Raw genomic sequence first — 12,960 nt, forward strand, 5'->3', positions numbered from 1 at the left:
ATGAATATGAATTATGAACCCTAAAAAGACCTAACGTAGCTTTCTGAAAACAACTCCCCCTCCCAAGACTCCTTAACCGACCTAACCCCTTTATCCCCGAAAGACAAAACAAAACTCTCTGAAAAAAGCTCCCCCTCCCAAGACTCCTTAACCGACCTAACCCATTTATCCCCGAAAGACAAAACAAAACTCTCTGAAAAAAGCTCCCCCTCCCAAGACTCCTTAACCGACCTAACCCATTTATCCCCGAAAGACAAAACAAAACTCTCTGAAAAAAGCTCCCCCTCCCAAGACTCCTTAACCGACCTAACCCATTTATCCCCGAAAGACAAAACATAACCCTCTGAAAAAAGCTCCCCCTCCCAAGACTCCTTAACCGACCTAACCCCTTTATCCCCGAAAGACAAAACAAAACTCTCTGAAAAAAGCTCCCCCTCCCAAGACTCCTTAACCGACCTAACCCATTTATCCCCGAAAGACAGAACAAAACTCTCTGAAAAAAGCTCCCCCTCCCAAGACTCCTTAACCGACCTAACCCATTTATCCCCGAAAGACAAAACATAACCCTCTGAAAAAAGCTCCCCCTCCCAAGACTCCTTGACCGACCTAACCCATCTATCCCCGAAAGACAAAACAAAACTTTCTGTATATAATTCATTTTCCCAGTTCTCTTTTTTAATGGCATCTAAAAGAGAAAGTAATCAATAGTCAATTCTTAACATAGTCGAATAAGGGTCACACTGATACCAAAAGATGATTTCCCATAGGAAGTAGTGTTGTAGATTTCGTAACTACCAATACTAAATCTATCTGAGATTATTACAGTAAATGATTGTAAATAATATAAAATACTTACTAGTAGATCTGGTAGTAGATTTTCTAACATTGCTGTTAATCAAGTCATCGTCTGAAATAATAATAATTATAACAAATTATAGTGGATTTACAGTGGATTCAGTAAATAAATAGGATTCAAAGGAGCAAAAAAAAAAAATAGAATGCAAAGCTATGAATGGTATGAAAAGTGTAGAATGCAAAACTATGAAAGTGTTAGCTCAAACCAATCGTAAAGTTTTTAACTTCTGCTCTGTCCTGATTATATATATATAAATAATATTACCTTCAGTAAAGTCTACATCTTCAGCCCAGTTTTCAATGTATATGAAGTCCACCTCACCACTCCACATACGATCATCGATAGGTAGCCAATAGCAAAAACAGCAGTCGTATACACTTGATACTGCAATATAACATAATATACAATATAAGTATACACTGGACACTGCAATATAATATAATATACAATATTAGTATACACTGGACACTGCAATAAAATATAATATACAATATTAGTATACACTGGACACTGCAATATAATATAATATACAATATACACTTGATACTGTAATATAATATATTATACAATATACACTTGATACTGCAATATAATATAATATAATATACAATAATAGTATACACTGGACACTGCAATATAACATAATATACAATATACACTTGATACTGTAATATAATAAAATATACAATATACACTTGATATTGTAATATGATATAATATACAATATACACTTGATACTGTAATATAATATAATATATAATAATAATACACTTGATACTGTAATATGATATAATATACTTTACAAGATTAGTATACACTTGACACTACAATAGTTACCTCTTTTGTATCATGGAAGTTTGTATAATAAAGTGATTAGATTGGATTGTATGCCAGCGAATACAGACAATCCCTTTATCTACAAAATTCCATGATACAAGAAAGGTGACTATTGCATTCAAGGTATAAGTATGAAGTTCGTAATAGCTTGGGAAGTTTATAGCGTTATAACGTCATAATAACGTGACGCTCAAACCCTATCTCTAAGCTCTATGTTACCATGACGTCAAATCAGCTATGGGGCATTTTAAGTTCACTTTTTCTCCAAAATATAACGTTATTTTTATATTTTAGGGAATTTCATTTTTCCAAAATCTGAACATAGATACTCTATTCAAATTCAATTTGTCAAAACGACATTAGAATACGTTTTTAAATAAAAGCAATGGTGAATTGTATGTTTTGTACGGTACAATTTTTAACATTTGTCCTAAAATAAGACATCAAATATGAAAAAAAAAACTTGGTAAATGACTGGAGGACTCTAGCACTATAAAATGAAGAAAAAATAGGAAAAAAACAAGAAAATACCTTTATTTGGTCTTAAATTTTGATTGAAACAGTTCATCAAAGCTTTCTTAAATCTAAAAAAATAAAAAGATTAATAATCAGGTCTAGAGAGTTAACGAGTCTTTTAAATTGTACTAATCTTTTCTGATTATCACCGAAACTTTGTTAATCTGATTTCTGAATTAATAATTATTTGAGAAAAAAAATGACAGAATTATAAGCCTTCAAACTTATTCACATCGGCTAAAAAAATTTTCAACATTTGATTTGGTTTCGCTTAAATCTGAAATTATAATTAATTGAAACTAAATAAAGATCTACTTACAATGCTGCCATTTCAAAACTAGTGATGACAATACCAATGTAATTCTTTGCAAAATTCAAAAAACTTGCAGAGAAAATTGTCAAGCGTTCGTTTCTAAAGAAATTTCAGCGCTTTGTGGCAAATTATGCATATTCAATTATGACGTCATAATCGATTTTCGTTTAAGATTAAGAGTTTTTGATTGGCTTAGTTAAAATTGAAACAATAGATTACTATTAGAAATTAATTTAGATTTAAATTGTGGACTGTTTGCATTCGTGTCTGCATAAAATTTATTCCAATCTACAAAAATAAATCAGAATAAAGATATTATGTCTGTTATCCTTTCCTATATCCTTTATTTTTACATAACAAATGCAAACTGCTTTCAGACTTAACCTATTGTGAATAGTAAAAAAAGTTTTATTTATTTTAGTTTAGATTATATAATTTGGATTCCGAAATCTTATTCAGCAGACAAAAAATTGTTTAAAGTCTATTATACTCAACGAAGAAATATGCTCCTATACCCCTCTGCCACAAATCTTTCACAAAAGGATTTTTGCCACATATAGAAAAGACATCCGAGTTACACCCATCTTCACAATGTCAAGGTAATACCAACCTCATCTATAAGGACTACCTTGACTTCTTTAGGCACTTTTCTTACAAAAATCCATAAAGATACACGACAATACAACTAAGATTTTTTATCATTTTCAACCGCTTTGATCTTTCTCTGCTTAAGTCTTTATTTTTTAAAAAATTCTCGGATTTGCTGAAAGCCCGTGTATAAGCGTTGTAAGTCTTGTATTGAAAACGTAGTTAGAGCTGTCATTTTAAAAAAAATATAATTCAAAATCAAATGTGTCATCTCATCTGAATTATATTAGAATTTATTCGTAGAAATATTATTTGATGACTTGATGATTTAACGTTTAAATTAAAAATTTCGGACTTGATTAATATATCAGGGGCAATGGTGAATGGTATTCATTTGCAATAATGGAATTGGTCGGTTGTCAGAATTTTTAAGGCGGGCAATCCATCTCTTGGTGCATTGCTTGTAGCTACGGGCATGAACAATAGTTTTAGCATTGGTTCAAAGTTATGTTGTATTACTTCCCTTGACACACCAAAGGGAGATAAATTTCAGTCTAAATTGACATTCACTATTCACATACCAGCATGCAGATTTTAATAACATACTGTTTGACACAAGAACTTAATGGATACAGTCTTCAATTTCAGTTTTGCAGTGTAGAATAATTGAATTGATCCACATGTTCTGTCTTGATCAGCTTCACAAGGATTTTGAAAAATTCAATATTCATGTGTCATGTTAAATGTGTATTTCAATATAATTCTATATTATTTTTTTTTTCTAGAGAGCAGCTGTGTTTAAGATTTGTCATTTCTCTTCCCTTCATCAACTTTCCAGATTACTGTTGCACTTTCAGATAGAAACACCAAATTTTCCACAAATTATTCAATCAAATGTCATTATATCTTAAATTGATTGGGCCACTATACCTCCATAATCATCATGTAACAATCTATGTTGACAGGTGCATTAATATGAATATTTCATTCAGCAATATTCAGGTGTAATTTGTTTCTTAAAAGGTTGAATGGCTCTTGCTTTAATTCAAAGTTTTTTCCCATAATTCTGAATTTCTTCATTAAAAAAATAAATGAAGACACCAATATTTTAGATCATTATATTGCTTTTTATTCAAATAAAGAGTTTTATCACCAAAAGGTTTTTGTTTTGTCAGATGGTACAGTGAAATATAACAAAAAGCTTGACATAAGTCATCCACAAATTCCAATACCTCAACTCTACAGACAGGCAATATGATAAGCTTACAAGGTTAAGCACAATAATGATCAAAATTTAGTCATATAAACAAGCAGAATTTTTTTTAGCTAAGCTAATTAGAAATAGTTTTCACAGCTCACCATCTAATCTATGTCTGTACAGAATCATCCGCATTTGAATGTATCATATATAGAAACAGAAAGTGAAATGTGAAGTGAAGACTATATTCACATAATTTATATTCAAGACCAAAATCAACCTCAAAAAGGTGAACCTGTCTCTTTTCAAGTGATACTACATCTTAGAATGAACATAAAATTTAAGTTCTTGAAAATGGTCAATATGAGTATATATTCATCAGTGAACTTACCTGGTGTCATAAAGTTACAACAGAATCCCTGTAAAATCTGGAAAATTGGAAAATTAGTAACTAAGTAATTATTGAAAAACGCTTAATCTTGATATTAAGCGTTTTTTGGATTTATTGGATTATATAAGGATCCTGTTATGTTATTTATGACGCCAGGTATATCTACTTATGAATATATGCTCTTATTGGCCAAGTAATTTTATGTTTATTCTAAGACGTAGTATTCTTTTAAAGCTTATTGGCATATTTGATAAAATCCACAGTCTGTCTCTAAGCCATGAAAGGATGTATTGTATTTAATATTACTGAAAAAGTTGAAATTGATTGGATTCTTTTCATGATCATGATGACATTTTGACAAATTAATAATACTGATATAAAATAGACAATCCTTTTCATTTCTTCTTCTATACAGTGTACTCTGTGAATTACAAACAAAATAGAGTATTACAACAATCTGAACAATCCATTGAGATTCAAGATTTATTTTCTTATTATGTCAGTTTAAAAATTGAATGCTATGACATTTGCATGAGATTAAGCACACCGCTAATTAGATAATCCAACATATAATCAGGATGAAGACTAAAGACTGCAAGTGGCAATTCTGTCGCTAATATTGTCAGTGATAAACAGAATTACAAATGTGGTATGATATGAAAAGGTATAATTTATGACACTTTCTATAATCAAACATATTTTTACAGACCCATCAGATTACACAGAGTACACTGTATACAAGTATATTAGTATATAACTTAAACGTCTAACATCTTCAATCATTGATTGCGTACATGTAACCAAAATATATAAACATGTTTCAAAAAATCAGCAACCAAAATAAAATGGACAGATCTGCTATAAATAATTAAATTATAATAACTTAATTAATCAATATATACTATCAAGAGATCTTATCTCTAATTTTGATAAAGACACTATAGATAATATGATGTAGGTTTTTGACCAGAACAATTGAAATATTTACAATATCTAACACACTTAATACAATAATCTTTTGAACCTTTTGTCTTATATTACAATTTTTACAGGTTTCCAATTTCCATTCTTCTAGGCTTTGTCAGGTGATTCTTTTGCCAAGTTCCAATTCAAATCCTGAGGCTTTCTGTAATTGCTTCTCTAAATACTCCACTGCTGTTGGTAACAATTGAAAGACTTTCTGTTGCTCAGCTGGTGTAAATTCACTCAGTACATATCTAGCTATAATATTGGAATCTCTGCTATCAGGACGACCAATTCCAAACTTTATTCTGGTAAATTCCTGAAAAAGACATAATAGACATAACTATATTGCTAGCATCAACAATTTCAATTGATATTGATGGAATTTCAGACTTGTAATTTACAAAAATGGTAAAAATCCAATCCAATAGACCTTATCCACACGTCAGCCATATTGAATCCAGAATGAGGCTCATAATGCTATCAATAAAAAGATAACGATGTGTCACAGCATAAAATCTTCACCTTGACATCTTATACAAATCATATCTTACATCATCAAAATAGAAGTTGATTAAGCTATTTAAAGATACTTTCAGATGAAGTTTACCCTTACACATTTCTGACATTGAGCAGTTTAAAACCCAATTTCTCAAATTGCATTGGATTTTTAATGACAGGCAATTCATTCATATGACATTGCCATCTTTTCAATAGAGGACATTATGTACGAAATGAGACTTGCATTCGACGTGTTCATAACAAGAGTGAATAAAGAGAGGTTATTAAAGCGACTTTATGGACTGATACACATATACATTATCACTTGTTTCAATACGGGTGGCTTCTCTATTAACCAGCAACATAATTTGTTACATTACATTTCTTATGTTTCTTACATGGAATAACACACATGAACATAGTTCACAGCCATTTTGAATCACTACCTTGATTTAAGTCAAATTTTAAAAGATTAAATATTTCAATCAGGCATTCAAATTGCATTAAAAGGTTTAGAAATGGCTAATAAAATGTGATTGGAAAGCTTTGTTGAATATTATAACCTTTTTAAAAATTTGACTTATGTCAAAATGGCTGTGAACTACATTCGTGTGAACCATACATAGTTTCGTATGTATATACCCCAGTGGCTGGTTAGGCCGCTGTTACAAAGTGACATCACAATATGTAAATGTCACATGTAACTTGAGGTCATAGTATATGACATTACATGTATATTTCTTTCACATTTAGTATTCAAAATAAAAAAACTACTCCCATCATACATGTCAAATGAACAAAGTAGAATTGTAGTCAAGGGGAGAAAGACTTATCTTGTTATTTTAAAACATCTTACTTATTCACTTTAAGTGGTCCTCAATTTAAATACTTACATCAGTTTGAAGAGAATCCATTACAGATTTAACACCATTGTGCCCCCTGAAATACAAACCAGTATAAATAATATATTTATAAACAAACTTTAGTTAATACAAAATTAATGACATCTTCTGACTTCTAATTCAAACTGATACAAGTAACATAAATAATTGAGTGGTCTAGGTCAATACACTGCTCAAGCCATTGAAATGTTGATCTTCAGATGTCATTAAAATATTTATATACATGAACTTGTGAATCAAAAAAGCCATTGTCAAAAAGTTTAGTTCATTGACTCGATACCTTGTTTCCATTGAAAGATAGCTGTTTTATAGCATATATTTGGAGGGATACTGGTACACTTGGTTTCTCTAATCACTAAAACACACAAATACTAACCTTGAGCTACCACTAGATTTTATAGCATATTTGCCTAATGATTTATCTAATTCATCTTGGATAATGAATATATTTTCTACTGGTATACCAAATTCACTTACTGTAAAACAAATTAGTTTATTGATAAATGTTGGGAATTTACAATATCTTATCGGTTAATTGTATCTTGATCTGATTCTTATAATATTTTATACAACCATCAGCTATTGGAATATCATTATATTGTTAGAGAAATTTATATTTTTCAGAGAAAAATCGAAACAGCTCTATTTCACCCAAAATAAGAGCAAAATATTACATAATGATAATAATGGTATTATCATCTTTTGCCATTAAAAACCATTGTACTATTATCTGTTTCTATAATCCAATTAGTATTATATTTAGTCACTTAAAACCATTGTACTATTATCTGTTTCCAGTTCAAAAATACATATAGTATTATCTGTTTCCAATTAAAACTTATTCAATAATCTAATTAGTATTATCTTTGATAATAAAACTATTGTACCATACTATTATCTGATACCAATTAAACTCAATATAATTACCTGTCATAGACACACTTTGTCCATTTATATTCATAGGTACTTTAGGTTTCAATAAAATTAATTCTACATCATCTTGTAATTTACATGATGTAACATAACCTTTACATAGTTTCCTCTCGCTAGTCCATTTAATGTTCAGATGATCAGCTAGCCAATCCACAAATATCATACCAATATTATGTCTTGTACCTGGGTAATCATAATTACCTAATCCAACTATCTACAAACAGAAAATCATACCAATTCAAAAATGAGTTAAAGATAAAGATAATTTTGAATGTTTTTTACCCTTAAAAATGGTTCTACTTATGCAAGTGATTGTTTAGTATAAGGTTTTATGAGAGAAACTCTCTTATAGAAGCACTGGCCTAGGTCACAAGTATGGACTGTGAATTTCAGCATTGGAATACATCAATTTAATAGTAAGTCTTTTCTGACATTTTGGCTTCAGCAGTTATTTGACAAGTTAAATATGAAGATAGTACTAACACTAAAATTACCATCTACTTTGACTGTAATGATGTTTGTAGCTTCTCTGTCTAACCTGTGTAGACCAAATTTTGAACTTATTGTGCGTTGAAATCAACCAAATCAAATATGTCCACACTATAAGTCCATTAATTAACACCCAGCCTAGTCACTCATGAACTGTTGTACCTATGTAATTGTTATTGTTTCTTTAAGTGCACATAGTCAAAAAGAGTTAACGACTCTTCTAGTTTACTGAAACTGTATTCATTTAACTTTGACATTCATTTATTTATCATCTAATAACTCTTCGTTTCTTACTCACCAAAAATTTATTCTTGTTCATCTGTGTGGTTTTCTGTGCCATTGATGTTGATGTTCTACACATTTTCTGATCCCTGAATAAAAGAGAAACTAAAAATCCAAAGCGGCTTCTCGACATGTTGAAATATAACTGAGAAAGCTATGTTAAAGCTTATTTTAAACAGTGGCTAAATGACACAATCATCTGACATAGAAACTCAAGGAATTTCCCCTTAATACGTCACTACCGGCGATAATGATTGGTTCCTTCAACAATGGATTACCTCTGTTACTAAAAATAGTCGTAAACTGAAAATGATTAGTTTTGCTCTTTGAACCATGTCATCAACAGGGTTACTTGCAGGGCGTTTAGCTTTAATTACAGGTAATTGTCATAAAGTGGATAATACAGGGCCGAATCTCGAAAGTACTAGATGCTGTGAGAAATACGAACCTATAACAGAGCTTAAATTATTTCCGTTATTTCAAAGGCGAAATTGAAGCTAAAACTCTAAAAGACATTACTAGCTGATACTGATAGTTTTAGAGCTTGATTTCATCCAGCCTATCAATTTAACTTCATAAAAAAGTTGGACAATAATGTAATTTTTTATACTGCTTTCACTACCAGTGCATTTAATATTGCCACATTAAGTAGGTCAATAGCTTGGTATTAGTGAAAGTTAACACCACCCTTGTAGTTTGCTGTTATACTTAGAGTTTCATTCTGTGTTATAAACTAATATATTAATTTAATAGGTGGAGGAAGTGGTATAGGTAAATCTGTTTGTCAAGCTTTTGCTAAAGAAGGAGCTCGAGTAGTATGTGTTGACATTAATAAAGATGATGCACTGAAAACTGTTGAAGATTTACCTAAACCAGGTATTGCTTAACTTATTTTTTACGTAATATTATTGCGACATAATGATTTATATTTGCAAAATTAATGTACTTTCTGAAAGTGTCTTGGTTTAAGAAATTCATAAATTGTCATTGGAAACAATGTCAATAATTGACAACTGAAATAATTGATTTTTGTTCAAACTTACTGATCATCACGTAAATTTATTCCTACCACTTTCTTTTCTAATTCATCCATTATAATTAGATCTTGATTTTTATTGTGACATCACAATAATAGTGCAGTAAGGAAATGATCCAATGTCAAATATACAAAACACAAATATTTCCATCAAAACTATAATTGTTCAGAAAAGAGGTGTTTTTTGGTAAATTTTTATTTCTGAAAAGTGGTATATGCAGTTGAACTATAATCATTAAATTTAATTTATTTCAGAGGTTCACAAAGCATTTAATGTAGATGTTTCATCAGGTAGTGATGTTAATAATTTATTAAAAGATATTGTATCTACATTCTCTAAGCCACCATGTCTAGCTGTAAACTCTGCTGGTATAACTAGAGATACATTCCTATTAAAGATGACAGAAAAGATGTTTGATGAAGTCATTGATGTTAATTTGAAGGTTTGTTTACATGATAAAGGTTTATTCTGATATGTATGAATATGTCTATAGTTGAGTTTTAGAGGGAAATATCAAGTAAAATTTTAAAAAGGAGGTAATGTAATAACTTTCATTGTGTATCTGCATTGATTTGCACCATTCCAATTTCATCAAAAACTACTTTGTCTAACTGAAAATTTAGATGATGAAAAGAGATTCAATCTCTTTGTATACATGCATTAGAGGGAAGGAAAATCTGGCAATGAATTTGATTTCTTAATAAATGCCAACTGGTAAAATAAATATTAAAATTAACTTTATCATTGGTACTGTAGGGAACATTCTTAATAAATCAAGCTGTAGGAAGATTGATAGCTGAAAATAAAATAGAAAATGGTTCTATTATTAATATAGCTAGTATAATTGGAAAGGTAAGACAATTTCTTAAAGATAAATAATATACTACTTTTATTAACAGAACAATAACTTGACATTAAGCTGATCTTAAAAATTTTGGAAAACTCATTTTTTGGATTTTTTATGATAATTTTTTGTCTGAATGAGCTGAGTTACCCAATGTGAACAACTCAAGAATGATGATATATGATCTGCTACATTCTATTTTTGGTGGTAATGAAAGGAGTGAAGTTAAGTGACTTTATTATGTATAACGGTAACAATATTTTAATGATAATGAAAATTGGTTGCTGCTTTGAATTGCATGAAGGTTATTTTTCTAATTTTCTAGGCTGGCAATATTGGACAAGCCAATTATGCTGCCTCGAAAGCTGGTGTCATTGGTTTAACAAAAACAGCAGCAAGGGAATTTGCAAGGTAAATTTTGATAATTATCTCGCTTTAGTATGTCAAGGGAGGTAATTTCATTTTTAAAATCAATTTGATTTTTGCCTTTATAAATGTTAATTTTTATGCTCAAGAATTTATCAAATAAAACAGAGTTTGGGTAGCTGCATTGATGCTATTTGTTTTTTTATTTACAATGTAGTGTAACTTTCAGTTTTCTACCTATCATAATAGATTCGGAATTCGTGTAAATGTTGTACTGCCAGGTTTTATTCAAACACAAATGACTTCAGCAGTCCCTGATAAAATAGTACAACAAGTAGTCCTTCCACAAATACCTCTAGCTAGAATGGGCAAACCTGAAGGTAAGAAACAGTCAAATACAAACAAGTATACTCCATTTCAGTTTTAGCTAAAAGTGGCTAAATATTTGATTTATGTTAAGCTTTGAAGAAATGATATACAATTCCACAACCATACATGATCTTTCAAAGACAAACTTGGTCAATTGAAGTTTTTTGTTTCATTTAGACATTGCTGATGCCTGTGTGTTTTTAGCCTCCACTAAAAGTTCCTATGTAACTGGTGCCAGTATAGAAGTTACAGGTAATAATGACTTTTATTTCCAGTCCTACACCATCACAATGGCAAGCTGTAACAAACTGCATCTACTACCTTGACTGTAATAGACAACTTTCTTGTATCAGAGAAGTTTGTAAACACAGCAATTTGATATGATTTTTAGTTAGTGAATACAGTCAATCATAGCAAATTGTTGACAGTCTTTCTGTTGATTTTACTTGTGTGCATTTCAATTCAGGCTTCATGACAACCTGTTACTTTTGTAGATTTGATAACTAATACAGATATCTTGATATTATTCTGAAGTAAGAAATATTTTCTTTTGTAGGTGGCATGTTAATGTAGCTGATAACCAATCAAGCTCAAACAATTGTGATATTTTGTTGATAAAAAATAAAAATATGAATAAGTTTCTTGTTGCTTTGCGGTTCCTTGATTTTAGTTTCCTTATCAAAGATCTGTACATTATTGACAGCGCTGTCAATGTGTTAAGGAAAGCACTAAAGGGTTTTATTAAATTGGAAATATTATATGTCTTGAGAGAGGGGTTGCTTTTATCCAAGTCACCTAGCCTCCTGACAGATGAATCTGTACAACTATTAGTGTTGAAACGGTTAATCAGTTAACCGATTAAGGGTAGTATTTCAACCAGGTCTGATTTGAGATAATCGTTTGAGAAGTAAAAACTATTAGTTTTAGACCAGTTGTGGAATCAGTACACTGATTCGCGGTGACTTCAATGAGATACACTCATTACACTAAACTACTGGTATAAAACCCTTTGATCTGTTAGAGACTGTAGCAATAAGTGACAATGGCACCAGTCCGCAATCTTACATTGAAGCGTCTGTTTGGTATCTGTCGATTTGTACCAACAATTCGTGGAGAACTAGCCAAAATCTTCCTGAGTACTCATTTACACTTACTCTAGTCTAGTTAACGGTGAGTTACCGCCGCAAATGTGGTTTTTAACTCCTTTTATAATCTTTAGTAACAAACAGTTATTGCCGACGATTACCCGGTTTGTAAAATTCATTAACTGTTTCAACACTAACAACTACTATAAATTTTAACTTTTCAATCATGTCTGAGATCTGAAATATTTGTTGAATCCTCTCAAATTCAAAGTGGTTATAATTCTACACACATAGTTTGATAAAAATCTGACAAAAATTGTGCCGTTCATCACATTCACAATAAAATTGTGAGCATATATCAAAAATCTTGTTTGTGATATTTTTTCACACTAAGGGTACCATAAATCTATAATAGGATTTTTGTGAAACAGGACCCAATTAGTACTTTTATCTAAAAATCTAAAGCCCTCAAAAAGCATAATCACCAGGC

At 30.5% G+C, this 12,960-nt stretch overlaps 3 protein-coding genes across 3 annotated transcripts; 1 reads left to right on the forward strand and 2 right to left on the reverse strand.

Moving 5' to 3' along the window:
- Positions 1 to 715: 715 nt before the first annotated feature.
- On the reverse strand, positions 716 to 2,539 carry LOTGIDRAFT_162292 (hypothetical protein; the record flags this gene model as incomplete). Its single annotated transcript, XM_009058254.1, has 5 exons — positions 716 to 810; positions 857 to 907; positions 1,121 to 1,240; positions 2,225 to 2,277; positions 2,529 to 2,539. The coding sequence occupies 5 exons, from the start codon at positions 2,537 to 2,539 to the stop codon at positions 716 to 718; spliced, it is 330 nt and encodes a 109-aa protein (XP_009056502.1).
- Positions 2,540 to 4,973: 2,434 nt separating this feature from the next.
- Positions 4,974 to 8,973, reverse strand: LOTGIDRAFT_232922 (hypothetical protein). The gene is made up of 5 exons (XM_009058255.1): positions 8,786 to 8,973; positions 7,993 to 8,212; positions 7,442 to 7,541; positions 7,057 to 7,102; positions 4,974 to 5,981 (listed from the first exon to the last, which is right to left on the reverse strand). The coding sequence occupies exons 1-5, from the start codon at positions 8,900 to 8,902 to the stop codon at positions 5,781 to 5,783; spliced, it is 684 nt and encodes a 227-aa protein (XP_009056503.1). The 5' UTR covers positions 8,903 to 8,973; the 3' UTR covers positions 4,974 to 5,780.
- Positions 8,974 to 9,101: 128 nt separating this feature from the next.
- LOTGIDRAFT_190314 (hypothetical protein) lies at positions 9,102 to 12,026 on the forward strand (the record flags this gene model as incomplete). The annotated part of the gene is made up of 8 exons (XM_009058256.1): positions 9,102 to 9,148; positions 9,523 to 9,645; positions 10,061 to 10,248; positions 10,563 to 10,658; positions 10,976 to 11,061; positions 11,266 to 11,396; positions 11,563 to 11,637; positions 11,942 to 12,026. Coding segments are annotated over 8 exons (763 nt in total), but the record flags the coding sequence as incomplete, so codon positions are not given.
- Positions 12,027 to 12,960: the final 934 nt, after the last annotated feature.

The sequence above is a fragment of the Lottia gigantea genome (genome assembly GCF_000327385.1).
Source record: "Lottia gigantea unplaced genomic scaffold LOTGIsca_33, whole genome shotgun sequence".
NCBI classification, from domain to species: Eukaryota; Metazoa; Mollusca; class Gastropoda; family Lottiidae; genus Lottia; species Lottia gigantea.

Coding starts and splice junctions, on each gene's coding strand:
- LOTGIDRAFT_232922 (XM_009058255.1), bottom strand. CDS start 8,902: ATGTCGAGAAGCCGCTTTGGATTTTTAGTTTCTCTTTTATTCAGGGAT. Junction 7,542..7,992: donor ACAAAGTGTGTCTATGACAG/GTAATTATATTG, acceptor TTTGTTTTACAG/TAAGTGAATTTGGTATACCA. Junction 5,982..7,056: donor TGGATTCTCTTCAAACTGAT/GTAAGTATTTAA, acceptor TGTCTTTTTCAG/GAATTTACCAGAATAAAGTT.